Below are 18,743 nucleotides of genomic sequence, written 5' to 3' on the forward strand. Positions count from 1 at the left end.
TTCGCCGCTTCTGCGCACCATCCAGGCGGCTTCGAGATTCCCTGTCGCGCCGGGGTCCCAGCCGCCGCGCGCCCCAGACCTGGCCGCAGGCGCCCTGCATTCCGGACGGCCGGCGACCCCTGGCGGAGGGAGGCAGGGAAGGTCCCCGACGGCAGGCGACCGATGGCGGGGGCCGGGGGTCCCCTGCGCCTCCGCGACTGGCTGGTGGCGCAGATCGAGAGTGGGCGCTACGCGGGGTTGTGCTGGGAGGACGCAGACAAGACCCTCTTCCGTATCCCCTGGAAGCACGCGGCCCGGCAGGGCTACCGGGCGCAGCAGGACGCGGCGCTCTTCAGGGTAAGGGGGCGGGAGCGGCGGGACGCCGGGGCTGACCCGCGCGCTGTGTGACCTGGGGCCACCCGCTCGCCCCTTAGCCCCAGCGGTCTCTAGGTTGCGGAGCGTGTTGTGCATATACGGGAGACATATACGGGGAGCAACCAGCCAAAGGTGCGATACGAGCACCATCTGGACTCCCGGGGCCTCTCCTCCCTCCTCCCCTCCCCCTCCCCCTCCCCCGGAAACTGGACGCCAATAACAGGATTCCCACAACCTCCCCCTTACCCCGAAAGCGCCCACCCCAGCAGCCTAGGAACGTCGTGTTCTGTGCTTCCCCACACCAGCCCTTTTCAGGGACCTCCTCCTCCGGGGATGCCCTCCCTTGACTCAGTCCTCATTGACTTCAAACTCCTTCTCTTCAACAGTGAAATGCTGGAATCTCTCCCCTGAGTAATAAGCAACCAACTGCCATCAGCCTCCCCCCCCCCCCCCCCCCCCCCCCCGCAAACACCACAGCCCCTCCAGCTCCCACTTCTCGGGCCTCCCCTCTCCTTTCACAGGCGGAAGGGCCTGGTCATCAGCTCTGTCACTCCTAGGCCCCAGTTCCTGACCACCACCACCACCACCCCCAACCCCCCCAACCCCTCCAGCCCCCCCCCCCGCCCCCGCCCCCGCCCTCCTCTGGCTTCTGTCCTTCCTGCTAACATCACTAGTTGCCAAATCCAAAGATCCCATCACTGTCATCCTTGACCCCTGGATGGGTCTGGGCCTGGTGGACCCTTCCTTCTCGAAACACTCTCACTTGGTTTCCAGAATCTTCCCCCACCAGCACTCCAGCTCCATTTTCCTCCTACCCTGCTGCCCCTCCCTTTCTCAGCTTGCCCCCTCCTCCCCTCCTCTTTGGGTGCTCTCAGCACTGCTCCAGGATCCCGCCCCCCATAGCTTACTCCATCTTCCAGGGCCTCCGCATGAGCCCCACAGTTCCCAGCCTCCCCTCCAGGCCCCAAGCCTGCTGGTCTAAAGGCCCCAGAACTCTCCAACTCAGCACCTCGTCAGTACCACACTTAACATCTCCCCTTGACAAACTTGTGTGTGTCCCCAAATGGAGGATGGCACCGATTGTCACCCAGACCCCAGGGGCCAGGCACCTGAACCCTGGCCTCTTCCCTGACTTCCAGTCTCGTTCCACTCTGTCCCCAAGGCCTGCAGGATCTCCCTATGGAAGCTTTTCTACAGTCCGTCTGCTTGGACCCATTCCCACCATCTCTCACCAGGACAATCCCAGTGACCTCACAGAGCACCACGCTTCCCCATGCCCCTTACTCCCCTGCTTCGGTCTTCCAGGGAGATCTTCCTAAATGTAAATCTTGCCTTCACACTTCCCTACTCAGAATCCTTCTTTGGCTCCCCATTGCCCTTGTGAAAAAGTTCCAACTTCTTACCAAGACGTCAGAGCAGTGTGTGAACTGCTCCTCCCTGGCCTCATCTCTCCCCACCCTTCCCTTCCCTGGCTTTAGACCGGACCTGACAGTTCTTTCAGTTTCTAAATGCTTCACATCTCTCTCACTGTTAGACCTTTGAACTTGCTGTCCCCCTGCCTGGATATCCTCTCCTCTTCACCTTGACCTGGCCAACTGCCATCATGCTCAGCTGAAACGTCTCCTCGGGAGCCTTCCCTAATGCATTCATTGGTCGAATGCATTTATTAAGCTCCAACTCGGTGCTTTTCCTAGGCCATCCCTGATTCCTTCTGTTTCCTCCATTGGAACAACTTCCCCCACAACACACTGCCTCCGGTTACCCGAGTGTCGAGGGTCGTGACACTGAGCTCAGGGCAAGGCCCACAGAAGACACTCAGTGAGCGTTGAACAGGGGGTTACATGGCCTGTCCCTTAGGATGGCGAGCTGTTCAGAGGAAGGAGAGAATGCAGAATGCAGAGAAGGAGAAGCAGACTCCCTGCTGAGCAAGGAGCCCGAAGCAGGACTCGATCCCAGGACCCTGTGCCAAAGGCAGACGCTCAACTGACTGAGCCACCCAGGCATCCCGCTGGGAGTGTTCTCTGTAACATCTAATCTGTTGCTCCTGGATGCTTCTAGATGCTGCATAGACTCTGTAGTGGGCATCCATGACACACACACATCCCTATCCACTTTCACAGGGCTGGACATAGGTTTGCTCTCCAGCACCAAAAGCAATGTTAGAGTAAATATCTTGCCTTGCCCTGCCCACGCCCCCAATGAGCCTTCGTGAGAATTCCTTTGAAATTGGAACTTCTGCTCACAGGGTATATTTGGACTTATTTTGACAAGACATGCCTGATTACCACCCAAAATCTCTGTACCATCCCATGCCCACCAACCGTGGCCACACCCCACCACCTCCCAGCATTATCCAACTCACAAAATATTTTGTTGCTTAAAGGTGATAGCTCACTTTTTCTTTTTAAATCTAAGTAGGTTCCATACATGGGGTTTGAATTCACAACCCTGAGATCAAGACCTGAGCTAAGATCAAGAGTCAGACGCCTAACTGACCAAGCCACCCAAACGCCCCAATAGCTCACATTTTTATTCTGACACTAATGAGTTTAAGTACATTCTCATATGTTTGTGGCCTTCTGGCTTCCTCCTGCCTAAACCACCTGTTCTTGCCCTTTGATAAGAATTTTTTTTTAGGGGCGCCTGGGTGGCTCAGTGGGTTAAAGCCTCTGCCTTCGGCTCGGGTCATGATCCCAGGGTCCTGGGATGGAGCCCTGCATCGGGCTCTCTGCTCAGCAGGGAGCCTGCTTCCCTTCCTCTCTCTCTGCCTGTCTCTCTGCCTACTTGTGATCTCTGTCAAATTAATAAATAAAATCTTTTTTTAAAAAAAGAATTTTTTTTAAAGATTTTATTTATTTACTTGACAGAAAGAGACAGAGCACAAGCAGGGGGAGCAGCAGGTAGAGGGCGAGGGAGAAGCAGGCTCCCCAGCTGAGCAGGGAGCCCGATGTGGGGCTCGATCCCAGGATCCTGGGATCCCCAGGCACCCCGATAAGAATTTTTTCTTTAGGGGATGTTCTCTGTTTCCTGTTGGTTTGCAAAGTTCCGTGTATGTTCTAAAATTAGCCCCTTGCTGATTTCAGACATTGTCATTATTTTGCTTTGTCCTTGGGGGTGGTCAGGAAGGCATTCTGTCCCCCTGGAGGTGTTTCCCCTCCTTATCTCCCATTAGCTTCCACTTTTATCTCTCACCTTTGGCTTTGAAATCATATGGAGTCCACTTTGTATGGGGCAATAGGTCAGGATTTAATTTTTTAGTTCTCCAGATAGAAAATCATGCCATTATTTTCCATCCCATCATCCTATTTTTTTTAATTTTTTAAAATTTAAAAAAAATTTTTATTATTTTTTAAAGATTTTATTTATTTATTTGACAGTCAAAAATCACGAGTAGGCAGAGAGGCAGGCAGAGAGAAAAGGGGAAGCAGGCTCCCCGCTGAGCAGAAAGCCCGATGCGGGGCTGGATCCCAGGACCCTGGGATCATGACCTGAGCTGAAGGCAGAGGCTTTAACCCACTGAGCCACCCAGGCACCCCCCATCATCCTATTTTTTAAAAATTGATCATAATTCACAACTTGAAATATAATTATTTCCAGTTAGCTGTTCCCAGCTGTTTTCTCTCATTAGACTTGAGTTTCGGGAGAGCAGGGACCATGTCTGTCTTGTTCCCCATTTGGTCCCCTGCCCCTGCCTGGGGCCTGGCACACAGTAGGAGCTCAAGGAATACGGTTGGATGGAGGGAGGGAAGAACGGAGAAAAGGATGAAGGGGCAGAGGGAGAGAGAGAAGAGTGAGAGGCAAGGTAGGCCCCCCTTCCTCTGGATGGCACCAGCCCCTCTCCCAGGTTACCCCTCCCCAAGTGCCCCTGCTCATCCCCAGGCCTGGGCCATACACAAGGGCAAACACCTAGAGGGCATCGACAAGGAGGACCCCCCCACCTGGAAGACCAGACTCCGCTGTGCTCTCAACAAGAGTGCTGACTTCTGTGAGGTGCGTGAGCGCAGCCATCGGGACAGCTCCAGCTCCTACAAGGTCTACAGGATCGTGGCCCACGGTGCCCATGGCCCAGGTACCATCCTGCCCCTGGCGGTAGTGGCTGAGGATGGCTCTCTGGGCAATAAGGACCTCACGTTGCCCATCTGTAATGGGGGGCTTAGTAAGCTTAAACTCATGGGCTGGTAAACACAGAAGGACCTGCAGACATTCAGTTTATCTTCCCATTAGAAAAAGAGGAAACTGAGGCCGGGAGAGAGGTGGGCCCCGCCTGAGATCATGCCGTGGTCCTCGTGTGGGATCACCTCTGTTGGGGGGCTCCCGTTAAGGCTCAGGAAACAACAGCCTGCCTCTTGCTCCATCCAGGTGCCAGAGCTTGTGCTCCCCCTGAAAAGAACATTCCACGGAAGCAGCAGGAGCCCCCTGGAGAAGTGACTGAGCTGGCCTGCGGGACAGACCAGGTCAGTTGTCCTTCAAGCCCTCTGCAGTCTTGCCAGCTCTGTCACCTCTCCCCTGAACTGCCCTCGGTGTTCTCTGGCACTGTCATGTGGCCTGTCCTCTCCCCCAGCTGCGCTCCTTCCCTATCTGCCCCCTCCTCCACCCATGTCCCTCCCGCCAGCTCCACCTCTTCTTACCTGGGCCCCACCTGCCCTGCCATCTTCAGCTCCGCCTCCTGTTCCCTTTGCCTCCATCATCTCTGGGTCCCCCTGTTCTCTCGTCCTCCACCGTCTTCAGCTCCATCACCCTCTGCAATCTCTTCCCTGACATTCACCCCTGGCCCCTGTCATCATCGGGTCCACCACTCTGTCCCCATCAGATGCAGTTCCGGCTCTGCATTTCCCTCCCCTTCAACCCTTCCAGCCCTCTTGCTGTTGCCATCACCCCATCACTCTGTCTGGATCACCCCCATTATCACCAACCCCCCTACCATCTGTGCTTCATTGCTGTGTCCCCACTCTCCCACCAGCCTGGTCCAATCCACTGTCCCTAGTGTCTTCTTCACCATGCATTCCATGTAATGTCTCCCATCTCTGTCACTTCTATCCCCCCCCACCTCTATCACCTCTGTCCCATGTCTATCATCTCTATCACTTCTGTCACCATTCTATCACCTCTGTTCCCCAACTCTATCTCCTCTGGCCCCCATCTGCTCATTTGCTCCTTAACGCTTCTCCCCCAGCACAGTGAGCTTCATCTCCGACCCCATAACCTCCAACAACTCCATCAACCCTTTACCTCTATGAGGAACAGGGTCTTGAGCTCTGAAACCTCAAAGTCTCTATCAATCCCAACTGGCCTGTAGTCTGCCCAGACTTCCCTCTGCCCTAGTGAGGACAGTCTGGGAACACCTGTGGCCCACAGTCATAACCCTCCCACCCTCATAACCCTCTCTTCCAATGGCCAGGATGATTCCAGATCAACCACAGAGGATAAGGACACCAAGCAAGCCCCCAGGCAGACCCAGCAGGGCTCCCTGCCACCAGCGGCTCGGCTCCCAGTCCCTCTGGCTGACCACAGTAAGGAGCGGATCTCCTCAACCAATCCTGCCTCCTCTCTGTCCTCCTGCAGGACCTTGAGCTGGGGATAGAGAGACTCAGGGTGAGGTGGTGCCTGACATCTTCCCCTCCTTCCCTAGGGTACCAGGCACAGGACCCTACACACCACTGGAGCCCCTTGCTCTCTGAGGACTTCAGCAACCCTGGTAAAAAATCTCAAGGCCCTCCCCTCTGACCAGTGTGCAGAACTTGGGAGAGCCAGAGGTCAGGGCCAGCTACCCTGTGTCTTTCCCCGAAAGTACCCAGCCCCAATAACAACAGCAGCTAACATTTATCGAGGACTTAGATTACGTCAGGCATCTTTCAAAGCTCTCCCTGCTGCCCTGTGAGATAGATACTGCCATCATCCCCACTTCATACTTACAGAAACCCGGCACAGAGGTTAAGAACCTGGCCCCAAATCACACAGTTGGTAGCCCTGGGAAAGTTACTAGTGGGTCACAGCTCCTAACTGGCAGTGAGACATCAGTCTCCAAGGGCCTGGCTGCAGAGCCCCCAGCTCTAACTGCTGAGTATCCTGCTTGCCCCTCACATGGACCGTACTGTGTTGTTGTTTCCATCAGCATTAAAATATTTGCTGGGAAGCAGGGACGCCTGGGTGGCTCAGTTGGTTAAGCTGCTGCCTTCGGCTCAGATCATGATCCTAAGGTCCTGGGATGGAGTCCTGCATTGGGCTCCTTGCAGGGAGCCTGCTTCTTTCTGCCACTCTTCCTGCTTGTGTGGGCGCTCTCCCTCTGACAAATAGATAAAATATTTAAAAAAAAAAAAATTCGCTGGGAAGGAGCCCCTAGAATCCCAGAGGTTAGGACAGGCCCTAAGGGTGGTCCCAGACCCTATGCTTTTGACCACAGAGCTCAGCTACCAGTTCATTTATACCGGAAACTGCTGCTATTTACTACTGGCATTGGCGCTACTACGAGAATTAGAGAATTATTGTTCATCCGGAGGAAGCCCCCAAAACTCCTGAGTCGGGGGCAGGCAGGACCTGGGTGGGGAGAGGTCAGTGCTGGGGCTGCCATCCCCGGGCGCACCCCCTCTCCCCGCCCCGCAGATTGCTGGCTGCACGTGCGGCTGTTCTACCGCGGGAAGCTGGTGCGCGAAACCACCACGCGCGTGGCCGAGGGCTGCCGCCTGAGCCCCCAGGAGGTCACCGCGGCGGAAGGCCTGCTGGGACCGCCAAGATGCATGGCGCAGGTGTGCTTCCCGGAGCCGCCCCCCGGCGCCCGCGTGCTGGAGCGCTTGCTGCGGCACCTGGAGCGGGGCGTGCTGCTGTGGGTGGCCCCCGAGGGCGTGTTCGCCAAGCGCCTGTGCCGGGGCCGCGTGTACTGGCGCGGCCCGCTCGCCCCGCACCGCGCGCAGCCCAACAAACTGGAGCGTGAGCACACCTGCCAGCTGCTGGACACGCTACTCTTCCTCGAGGGTAAGAGCACGACGGTGGGGCCGCTGGCAGCGTGGGACAGAGTGGCTGGGCGCGAGGGGCGTGGGCAAAGGCACGGGAACAGAGAAGTGGGGTCCATGAGATGTGAGCGCCAAGGAACGGGCTTATGGATTCTGGGTTTGGGGTGGATGTTGAAACAAAGGATGTGACACACGAGCCCCAGGAGAGGGAACGAATACGGGCATCAGGGGACCTGGGCAAGATATAGACAGACTTATGGGGAGGGTAGGCATGGGGCAGGGTTGGGGCATAAAACTTGGGATGCTAAGCATAAGCTGGGCATTAGGGCATTGGGCACTCAATAGGTATAGGTGAATGGCAATGGGCTGGAGGTGGGAATAAATATGTGGCGGTGAGCACAGGAGCATCAGGCACAGGGGATGCACCCTGGAAGTGGACACAGATGTGAGACATGAGACAGGCATAGGGATGTGGAAGTGGGCATAGGGCATGGGCACACAATGGGGATGTGGCCTTATCGGACATGGGCATGGGATAGAAGCACAAGGTGGGCACCAGCTAGGATTCCCAAGCCCCCAATCTTGGTGCCCATAGAACTGCGCGCCCACCTTCAGGACGGTCGCCAGGAGCCCAAGTACCAAATCCGTCTGTGCTTTGGTGAGGAGTACCCAGGGCCGCCAGACCAGCCGGAGGAGCGGCTCATCATGGCCCACGTGAGTCACCTCCCACTCCAGTGAAGAGTCACACCTTCCAGTCACCACTAGCAGCCCTCTACTGACTCGCTCCAGTCCCCAGCTCCTGAACCGATGACCCTCTGTTCTGTAGGACCCTGCACATTAAGTGCCTGTGGGGTGGGACTGTCACCAAGTGGTGACTGCCCACCAGAACATAGGGGGCGCAAACTGAGAGAGTTAGCTCATTGCCCTACCCCCACCCCCACAGGTGGAGCCAGTCTTCGCCAGGGAGCTCTTCCTGCACTGGAAGCGCCACTACAGTGGTGTCCCAGCAGCACCGACGGTGTCCCTCACCTGCTGACACAGCTGAGTCAGCAGTGAAGGGTCACTTGCTCCTCTCCTATCGTCCCAAGTCAGCCTTCCTCCCGTGGGTGCGGACCCTACTGCAAACCTGCCCAAATTGCCAGTGGTCTTGGGGCTGCCGCCTACCCATCGGCCGGTCAGTGGGGACAGTGGAAGCGGATCCACGCCCTTCAACCTCGCAGCGGCAGAGATGCAGCCCCCCACCCCTACCCCCCAGCACAGCGCGTGGGCGGAGGCCTTGCAGCTGGGCCTGGGAAGTCAGGAGGAAACCAAACTTGACCTTGAGGTTCTGGAAACAGCAATTAGGACAGAAACAAAACCTCATAGCTCGGGGAGAACCCAGCAGGTCTGTGGTGGTATACTTGAGAGCCCACTTACCTGCAACTGATGCATTATAAGGTTTGCTTAAAGCTGGGTTTACCGATAATTAGATCCTCAGGGATTAGAGTGAAGCCAGACAGTAACAGAAATGCCTGGCTTCTGAGGGGCTCTGAGTTTCCAGACCCTTCCTCCCACCTGCCACTAGTCTCTGTTCTTATGTGGGCAGGAAGGGATCTCAAAGCAGAAATTTGGCCTGAACTGGGGACTTGGGGGTTTGATAACTGAACCACCAATACCAGTGGATACTGTGTTTGGAGGAACTGAGGCTGACCCCCAAACACAGCCATAGGGCAGAAGCTAAGGGCAGAAGCAGGGGTCCAGACCCTCCCCAGGCTCCACTGATCATTGTAAACTGCAAGCTGTAGGGAGTCCTTGAGAATTGGGAGGGCGCCTCTTCAACCACGGTGAAGCCAGCTGACCCTGCCTTGGCGGAAAAGTCACTGTGTCCTGCCCCAGATATCAGACCTTGTTTCTGGTTCTGATTTCTGACTTTTTAAATAAGGATTCTCCTACAGATGGCAACATAATGAATCTCTTCTAGTGATACATTAATATGCTTTTATGGTGGGGGTGGGGCGTATGCTTCGACGAAGGGCAGAAGTCAATCAGATCACTGTTTCTTATTCAGCAAATGTTGACTGAGCACCCACTCAGTTTCCAGGCCAGTGCTGGACAAAACAGCAGGCCCCTGCTCTCTTGGGGTTCATAGCCTGTGCTCCAGTAGGGGTCCAGTGACTGTCCCTATCCCTGCTTCTCTTCTGTAGAAGGTGTGGTGTTAAGGAGTTAGAGAATACTGGATTCAAATTCCAGCTTTGTCATTCACTAGCTGTGTGACCTTGGGCAAGTCACTTAACCTTTCTGAGGCTTAGATTCTCCATCTATTCAAAAGAAGCCATGAAAGGGCGCCTGGGTGGCTCAGTGGGTTAAAGCCTCTGGCTTTGGCTCAGGTCATGACGCCAGCGTCCTGGGATTGAGCCCCACATCTGGCTCTCTGCTTGGCAGGGAGCCTGCTTCCCTTCCTCTCTCTCTGCCTGCCTCTCTGCCTACTTGTGATCTCTGTTTGTCAAATAAATAAATAAAATCTTAAAAAAAAAACAAAAAAGAAGCCATGAAGGCCTGCAAAGCAGGGTTGCTCCAAGGAGTCAAATGCAGAGAGAGAAGGCTAGTTGTCGGGCGGCTGACATGGAGAGTGGCACACAGTAGGTGTCCTCTCACTTGGGGTCGTATGGGTGGGAGAACATGCAGTAGGCTACCCCAGCCTCCAGAAGACCTGATGGTCCTAGGCTTCGCTGGCCCAAGGCTGCTGCTGATGGGGAGCCTCAGTTCAGAGTGATAATCCTGAATCATGTCCAAACCCTTACTCTGCGCTAAACTCTTGGAGGGTGCTGGATGCTGTGTAAGGGGGCCTGTGGCCTCCTCACCACAGTATGGACAGCTGAAGGGTCGCCAGCTCCAGTTTAGAAGTGGGAAACTGAGGCTCAGCCAAAGTCAGGGACTTGCTTGAAACATCTCCTGGGGGAGTAGTGGGGGAATGGCTCTGCCCAGATGGCTGTCCTTCCCACACCAGTCACTAGAGGGCGCTGATGCTCACCATAAACAGTTTGACGGTTCTCACCGCCTTCCAGCGGCGGCCGTCAAATGCCCTGGAGCTAAGAGGGTAAGAATTGTCTGACCCCGGGGTGCTGCACCCTGCTGGGAGTAGAAAGTAGACCCCCAGGCCTGAAAGAAAGAGAGGAGAAAAGGGGAGCTGAAGGTGGGGGCTTGAGGACCCCTGGGGCTTTTCCCACTGAGTGGGGAGCCATCCTACAGCTCACCCCTTTGAATCTACCTGTCTAGTCTCTCTCCTCAGCGTGCGTCTGTCTGTCTGTCTGCCCTCGATCTCTTGTGTCTGTTCTGTGTCTCTCTCTGCATCTTCCTCTCTCACTCTCTCTCCGTACACTGATTTCTCTCCGTGATGCTTTCTCTGTGCTGTGTGTGCATGTCTGGCTCGGTGTGTCTCTGTTCTTTCTGCCTCGGCTTTGTCTCTCTGAGTGTCTCTGCCTTCGCAGTTCGTCTTGTTATGTCTCTCCCTCTCTGTGTCTTTCTCTCTGGTTTTCACGGCCACTGTCCCTTTTTGTTTCTCTGTCTCTGTCTCGCTCAGTTGCCTGTCCTGTCCCTCGCAGCCACCACCGCCCAGCACATGGGGGCTCTGGATCTCGGTCCCTTTCCTCCTATCTCCTCTCCCCAGGCAGCCGGCTCACAAGCTTCCCAGTTCTGGCCTCCCTGCCCGCCCCTCTCAGGCCTGGGGGGAGGGGGGGCAAGGGAGGAAGGGAGGGCAGCCTGGTGGGCCCACCCCTTTTTGCCTTTCCAGGCTGGGAGGCTGGGCCAGTGGGCCTTTTAACAGGCCCCGGGGAGGCTGTGCCGGGCAGACACCAGCTCCAGACGTCGGTGCCTGGCCCCTCCGTGGTCCCAGCAGCCACCAGACCGGCCAGCCCAGCCCAGCATGCAGCAGCAACAGCCCCTACCCGGGCCCTTGGCCCCCACGGCCGAGCCGACCAAGCCCCCCTACAGCTACATAGCTCTGATCGCCATGGCCATCCAGAGCTCCCCGGGTCAGCGGGCCACACTCAGTGGCATTTACCGCTACATCATGGGCCGCTTCGCCTTCTACCGCCACAACCGGCCCGGCTGGCAGAATAGCATCCGCCACAACCTGTCGCTCAATGAGTGCTTCGTCAAGGTGCCCCGCGATGACCGCAAGCCGGGTAAGGGCAGCTACTGGACGCTGGACCCCGACTGTCACGACATGTTTGAGCACGGCAGCTTCCTGCGCCGACGCCGACGCTTCACCCGGCGAGCAGGTGCCGAGGGAACCAAGGGCCCTGCCAAGGCACGCCGCGGACCCCACCGAGTGGGCAGCCAGGATCCAGGAGCCCCCGACACCTTGACTGGAAGGCAGTGCCCATTCCCGCCAGAGCTGCCAGAACCCAAGGGCCTAAGCTTTGGGGGTCTACTAGGGGCCTTGCCAGCTAGCATGTGCTCTACAACCCCGGATGCCGGGCCCCGGCCGCCCACGGAGCTCAAAGAGCTGCCTACACCTAAGCCTGCAGGCCTGGGGGAGCTCCCTGTGGCCCCCTCGTCTTCCCCCTGCCCAGCATTTGGTTTTTCTGTGGGCTTCTCTGAGGCCGAGGGTTTTAGCAAGGCCCCCACACCCATCTTGACCCCAGAGGCGGGCATTGGAGGCAGCTACCAGTGCCGGCTACAGGCACTGAATTTCTGCATGGGGACCGATCCAGGCCTTGAGCACTTCTTGGCCTCAGCAGCCCCCTCTCCGGCACCACCCACCCCTCCAGCCTCACTGCGGGCCCCACTGCCCCTTCCAGCTGACCCCAAGGAACCTTGGGTTGCAGGCAGTTTCCCTGTCCAGGGAGGCTCCAACTTCCCACTGGGGCTGACCCCCTGCCTATACCGGACACCAGGAATGTTCTTCTTTGAGTGAAGCCAACCTGGCCTCGGGCAGTCCCTGCGGGGCCCCCCTGCCAACTACACCCTCCAGGCTGAGCCTGACTCAAGGATCTGGGGAGCTTTCAAGGGACCCAGGCCTGGCAAGCCAACGAGCGGGACAGGAAGCCAAGATTGGAGTAGTGAACACTCAGCCAGCCCCCGGGGCCTCTGGACAGACTTGAGGGAGAGGGGAGGCAGGGCCCTCTTGGGATTTACTCTGTGGCTCTCAGGGCCAATAAAACCAGTGTGACGGTGAAGGTCAGCTTCATGGATGGTTGGGGGCTGAGGGCCGGGGCGCCTGGTTCTGTGTGCAGTGGCTGTGGTTGTGGGATTGCGGGGACCCTGGATGGAAATGTCCCTTTTGAGACTTCTTTCTCCTGCTGGGGACTTTCTCGGGGAGTTTCCCAGGAAGGTGGAGGAAGGGGGAGCAGGGAATAAGGAAGAGAGGAAAGTATGGCCAAGAAACACCCAGCAGAGGGTGGCGCTGGGCTGGCCTGAGGGGTTAATTCTCCAGTCCCAGGCTCTGTCACTCTGCACCCACCCCCCAATTTTGAGTCGTCAGAATCACTGTGACCATGTGCGGCATTTATTCTGTCCTGAGCTTCTCTGTATCCTTTCACCGAGCCCTGTGCAACTTGGAATGTTATCCCCACTTTTACAGTGGGGGAAACTGAAGCTCAAAAAGTTTGAGGCTCACTAGATCTGACTCCAGATGGCAAATGAGTGGCTATACGCCCAGCCCCTGTCCCGCAGTCTGAGTGAGGACACAGGGGTGGTGCACAGGGTAGGAGCAGAGCTGGGGGTGACGCCCAGAGCGGAAGGGGCTTTTATGAAATCCTGGAAGACCAGTACGAAAAAGGCACCCTGACCCCTTGCACAGACAAGGAAAGTGAGGCTCAAAAGGCAGGCACCAGTCCTCTTGTCTGCATTCCCCCACATGAATGGGAATGTGGAGCCCCCAGTTCTGAGCCCTCAGTTCTCCAAAGGCCTCCTGATGACTCTTTAAGAAAGCATTTCTGTCATGAGGGGAGTGGGTGGCTGTCCTGTGTATAGATCAGAAGTGACGGAGCCCTGACCTTTGGCCTCTTCTAGCCTCCCCCTTGGGCAGAAGCAGGAGAAATGGGTATACTCACGGCCGCTATCAGAGGGACCTGAAACCTCCCCGTCCCCACACCTTTCAATACCAGAGTCGCTGAGGCAAAGGGCTTCCTTCTGGAGCCTTGGTACCTCCATCTGGATCCTGGGTCGAGGGAGAAAAGAAAGAGGCCAGGGATACTGGGGGAAGCCCCTTTCTGGCATTTGGTGTAGGGGCCTGATGGGTCTTCTGTCCCATGAGGTGACACCCCGGCGGCTGGAGACCCCTTGGTGGGGCAGATAGTCCAGTCCCTCCAGAGGCCCTCACTCAGGCAGGCGGCCATGCTGATTTCAGTCTCTGCCGCTCCTTCCTCTCTCAGCAGGTCCCCTGGGGCCTGGGCGGAAGCGAGCCCGGCTGGACAGTCCCCACTGTCTGGTTCCCACAGACTCTAGAGCCGGCCAGGGGGGAGGAGGGACCTGCAGGGTGGGGGCTCACTGTGGCCGGAAGGGGTTGGGAAAATGCCTGGCCAGCTGTGGGGCCCCTCCCCACCGCGCACGCAGGACCCCAACCCGGAATCCATCTAGCAATGGGGAGAAGAAGAGAGGGTCTGTCCTGTCCCATCACACCCAGGAAGCCTCATGGGCGAAGAGTAGGGGGAAGCTCTGTGTGCACGGGGCATGAGGAAGGAGAGGTGAAGGAGATGCTTATGTGGGTTTGTTCCGAGGTGTGTGTGTATGTGTGTGTGTGTGTGTGTGTGAGAGAGAGAGAGAGAGACAGACAGACAGACAGACAGATTGAGAGAGAAAGAGAGAGAGGCACAGAGACAAACAGTCACAGAGACAGGGACAAACACATTCGAGGGGTAAGTGTTCTTTCTCAGTCCAGTCAGGGAAAGAGGCCTCTCTGCCGGGCACTGTTCCCTGTGGCGCATTCCTGTGGAGACCTGGTGACCCCAGTCCCCTCCCAGCCTGTGTCCTGAGCTAGTAGGAGGATGGGGAGGCTGAACGCACTGAGCCCCCTCCCCGCCCCCCCCCGCCCCTCCCATCCTGTTCCAGCCATCCTCTAAGGAGCTTAGCATCTGAACTGGGGTGGGGGCTTGGGGAAAAGAAAGCCACATCCGCATCATGCAAAAAGGGGTTAATCACAGCTGGTGCACAGACTCAGCAACAGGACTGGAGCCCTCTCTCCATGTCCCTCTCTGACCCCCCCAGCATAGTCAAGAAGTGAAGACAAGTCCCCTTGCCTCAATTCCCAAGCAGGACCCTGGGCTCGGCGCCGGCCTTGGACTCGCTGAATGAGCCTGGCTGAGTGCCCATCTCTCTGGGCCCTGATTTCACTCCCTTTGCCCAGCAGGGGTTGGGGAAAGGGCAGCCTGACTCTGAGTCTGGGTCCCAGGGGAGGGTCTGACATGGGGGACTGCCTGGAGGGGATCCCATTCCCGGGGGTGCTGGACCAGGAGGCCCAGACACCATGATCTCATGTTGCCCTCTGCTTGCTGCCCAGCCAGGGGACCCCACCCACTGGGCCTCCTGCCCTCACATTCTTTCCATGACCAACAGACGCCCTGTGGCTCCTGCCCATCCACCCCCACCTGGGGTGGACAGTGCTTAGCAGAGATTCAGAATGCCTAACGTGGGCTGACCCAGAGAGAGTACCTCAGCACGGATTGACAGACCTAGGCCAGAGAAGGCAAGCGAGGTGTCCAAGGTCACACAGCAAAGCAGGAACAGGTAACCGCTCTACCGCCTTAACTGTACAGCTCTTCCAGGACTGGGGCTGCCCCATCTGACTCTGCCTCAGGGATCCTCCTCCCTGGAGGCTTGTCTGTCTCCAGGAGGGGATTACAGCCCCTCCACTTTGTCCCCAGCAGGTTAGAGTGGAAAAGGGTGCCAAGTTGCCTTTCAGAGTTAGGCTCAATCAAATTCTAACATGGTAGAATCAGGAGTATTAAAGAATATTCCAGAATTTTTAATCACAGCAGCTTAGATTCTTGGAATATTAGCACTGAAAGGGCGTCTCCTGCCCGATTTCTGAATCCCCTCTACACCAAGTACCAAGTCATACGAGGTTCCCGGAAAGGGGAGCCCGCTGCCTCCAGAGGAGGCCCCTTCCCGCCCAAGCCTGGCAGCTCTGAAGTACAGTCAGGAAGTTCTTCACCTGCTGGTCCTCTGGTCTCTGCTCTCCCTGCCCCCAGGGAGGCCTCCCCCACCCACAGGGCTGGGCCTTCCTCAGACTCCCCCACCCTCCACATCTTATCTCCCGACGCTCTCCCGCCCACCCGCTTCCTTCCCCAGTTTATGGCATTCCACCGCCCAGAGCTCTGGACACTCCCCACACCCAGACCGTGTCTGAGCCCAGGGCCTGGAGACCCTGTCCTGATGAGGGTGGGCCACTCTGAGGCGGCCACAGCGATGATGAAGAAGAAGATTGGGTCAGCCAGCCTCCCAGGTCTGCCTGCAGGGAGTAAATAGAACCTAGCAATCCAGTCCTCAGCCAAAACATCCTGTCCCCACGACACCTGGATGATTCCCATCACCCCCAAGGGCCAGGCTGCCAGAGGCAGTAGGTACAGGACTAAACTGAGGAGCTCTGGAGCTTACCTGCCTAGGTTGGGATCCTAGCTCCGTCCCTCCCCAGCTGTGCAGTCTTGGGCAAGTTGCTTCCCCTCTCTGGTTTTCCTCATTATAACATATGGACACTAATAGTTCGCACTCCTTTGGGGCTGTTGGGAGGATGACAGGAGTTACTATTTGCAAAGTGCTTAGAACCCAGGCTGGCACAAGGAAACCGCAATGTGTTTAAATTTTTTAAAAAGTTGGGTCCCAGGGGCAGGTCGCCTTAGTCTGATCTACTCCCCAGGGGAAGGTCCGGCTCTTGCGGAGGTCGGTGGGGGGGAGGGGGGGGAGGGGAAGGGAAGACTGTTACAGAGACAGGCTTGGGGCTCAATTACCAGCATCTCCACTTCTTTGCTGTGTGACTTTGAGCAAGTAGACTCACCTCTCTGAGGATCACTTTCTTCATCTATAAAATGGGAGTAATATTTTCAACCCCCAGGACCCATGTGTGGGAAACCTAATCCCACACACAGTGTGTCCAAGTCAGCCAACAAGAAAGAAATCAGAACATAAGACAGCCCCACTGGGGGGCCTGGGACCCTCAGCCCCATCCCTCTGCCCCTTCCTTTGCATGTGGCAAACCTCTGTCCTCACACAGCAGGAGGTGCCTGATCTCTGTTCCTCCCCCACTGGTAACTGGGTGGTGATGGGGAGGCAGCTGGTAAAGCCAAAGGAAGTGGTTCCAGGCTAAAAACAGGTGGGGGAGGCCCATTTAGTTATACAGCCCGAATCCTTCCCGGTGGCCTCTGGAAAGGCCACGGCTGCCTCCTCCTGACCACTGCCACAAGGAGCCCTGATCTGTCTTGGATACAAATGAGAGGCCCTCGAAGACAGCCAACTCCCTGGTGAGTGCTGTTTCTACCTCTGGGTCTTTGCACTTGCTCTCCCCTCCACCTGGAATGCTCCCTCCCCACTGGCTGACTTCACAACACGAAGAGGCCAAGTTAAGTATTGCCTGCTCAGAGAGCCTCCCCTCAGCCCCTTATCTGATTAGATGCTTTCAGATTTGTCTTCTCCACCAGGTACCTGTTGCAATGTGGGATTATGCATTCCTAGGTATGTTCACTTTTTATTGTGTTTCTGCCTTAGACTATAAGCTTCAGGGAGCAGAGGCTGGTCTGCCTTTTTCATTGTATCTGCTTCCCTAATCCAGCGACTAGCACACAGAAGGCCCTCGATAAAGGTTTGCTGAGTAGACATCGGGACTGATGGTCAGCCTCCCGTTCATCCCTTCACCATGGAGGAAATCTCAGAGAAGCCACCAGGGGCTCAGCAGCCCACTCAGAGCAAAAGACCAAGTTAGGAGCCTGGACTGTCAGGCTTCGTCCCTGTTAACCCTAGCCTCACTCCAAATCGCCTTTGCACTGTGCTTCCTTCCTCCTAGAACAACCTTCTACTAATAATCCCCAGGGAACCACCCTTTGATCTCTGTTCAAAATCTGTCCTGGGAGAAACCCTCCCAGACTCTGCCCCCACCCACCCCACCAACGCATTCTAAATTCACTGCTGCCCAGGTCAAAGTTCTCCCACCTCAAAGAAAGCTCCACAAGGCCAAAGACTTTCGTCTCCCGGCTGCTTGCCCCCCAGCACCTAGAACACTGTCTGGAACACAGTAGGGTCTGGAGACATAGTTGTGGAAGAAACAGCTGCTCTGTCCACATCCCTCATGTGATGCATGGTTCCCAGGAGGCAGGTAGGATTATTAACCCCCCATTTTACAGGCAGGAAACTGAGGCTCAGAGAGGGCAAATAAGTAGATTTGAACCCCATTCTGTGTAACCTGAGCCCAGTCTCTGTCATCAGCCTGTCCCCCTAGAGACACATGAGACCTGCGTCTCCCTCCTGTTCCCCCCACTTCTTTCAACCGCTCCTCGTGAACCACAGATCTGGCCATATGCCTCCTTTGCTCAAAACCCCTCCATGTCTCCCTACTGCTCCGATTCAGGCTGGCATTGGAGGCCCCTGCCAACTTCGCCAGACTTATTTCCTGCTTCATCATGGAGACTCCAAGTCAACTTTGCTCTTAGCTACCAGCCTTTGGACATACGATCCCCTCTGCCTGGACCGCCATCCTCACTCCATCTGGAAAAGGCCCGCCCCTCATTGCTCTCAGCTTCGACGTCACTTCCTGCCACCAGAGAAAAGAGATTACGAGTTCGAGTCTCCTTCCCTGTCCCTCCAGCTTCACCCTAACCCCCAAGCTCCCAGCCAGTGGGGTTCCAGAGGGTATGAGCTCCCTGAGGGCGGGGACCATGACTCATTCACCTCTGGGTCCTAGCTTCGGGCCAGGCCCAGAGCAGGAGGAACTCGACAAATAGCTGTGCCATGATTGGTGGTGTCCAGAGTCACAGCACCTGCTTTGAGTTGTGACCCCGCCATTTGCTGGCTGGGGACTCTGGGACTTGTCCATAAACCCCCTGAGCCTCAGCTTCCTCAGCTTAATGAAATACCTAACAAAAATAACCACTCTTAGGGTGGGGATAAAATGAGTTCATAAGTGGAAATCACTTGCTACAGTGCCCCGTGCTCAGTAAACAACAGCTATTAACGTGTGGAAAAGAACAGGTGCGTGGACAGCCGCGCGAACAGGAGCTAGGTGTGGGTAGACCCATCCTTCAGGACAGCCCTGGCTGCTGGACACCCTCGGGCAGCCCCGTCCCTGGCCGAATCTTTTCCCACCACTGCTCTGTTGGGTCCAAGGTGGCCAGTGGAATTCAAGGCCACTGGACACAGACAGGAAGAGGCAGCGTCACCAAGCCTGGCGTAATCCAAACCAGATGCGGCCTCAGACCCCTGGGGGTGGTCACTGCGAGCCTGGCCAAGGCCCAGAGGCAGGAAATAGTCTTGGAG

General features: G+C 56.6%; 2 protein-coding genes across 4 annotated transcripts; both read left to right on the forward strand.

Annotated features, from left to right (window-relative positions):
- The first annotated feature begins 67 nt into the window (after window positions 1-67).
- On the forward strand, window positions 68-9,251 carry LOC116595096 (interferon regulatory factor 4-like). 3 transcript variants are annotated; one of them, XR_004287526.1, is made up of 8 exons: window positions 68-336; window positions 4,234-4,423; window positions 4,714-4,808; window positions 5,753-5,864; window positions 5,984-6,049; window positions 6,955-7,323; window positions 7,917-8,015; window positions 8,245-8,335. XR_004287526.1 is itself a non-coding variant. In XM_032351040.1 (8 exons), the coding sequence occupies exons 1-8, from the start codon at window positions 163-165 to the stop codon at window positions 8,335-8,337; spliced, it is 1,218 nt and encodes a 405-aa protein (XP_032206931.1). In that variant the 5' UTR covers window positions 68-162; the 3' UTR covers window positions 8,338-9,251. The 3 variants fall into 3 exon arrangements, 2 of the variants coding, with proteins under 2 accessions (XP_032206931.1, XP_032206932.1); XM_032351040.1 differs by having other exon boundaries at window positions 7,897-8,015; window positions 8,245-9,251; XM_032351041.1 differs by lacking the exon at window positions 8,245-8,335 and having other exon boundaries at window positions 7,917-8,046.
- A 504-nt stretch (window positions 9,252-9,755) lies between these two features.
- FOXS1 (forkhead box S1) lies at window positions 9,756-12,460 on the forward strand. The gene has a single exon (XM_032351046.1). The coding sequence runs from the start codon at window positions 11,203-11,205 to the stop codon at window positions 12,196-12,198; it is 996 nt and encodes a 331-aa protein (XP_032206937.1). The 5' UTR covers window positions 9,756-11,202; the 3' UTR covers window positions 12,199-12,460.
- The last annotated feature ends 6,283 nt before the right edge of the window (window positions 12,461-18,743 follow it).

This window comes from Mustela erminea, chromosome 7, assembly GCF_009829155.1.
Source record: "Mustela erminea isolate mMusErm1 chromosome 7, mMusErm1.Pri, whole genome shotgun sequence".
In the NCBI taxonomy this organism is placed as follows: domain Eukaryota; kingdom Metazoa; phylum Chordata; class Mammalia; order Carnivora; family Mustelidae; genus Mustela; species Mustela erminea.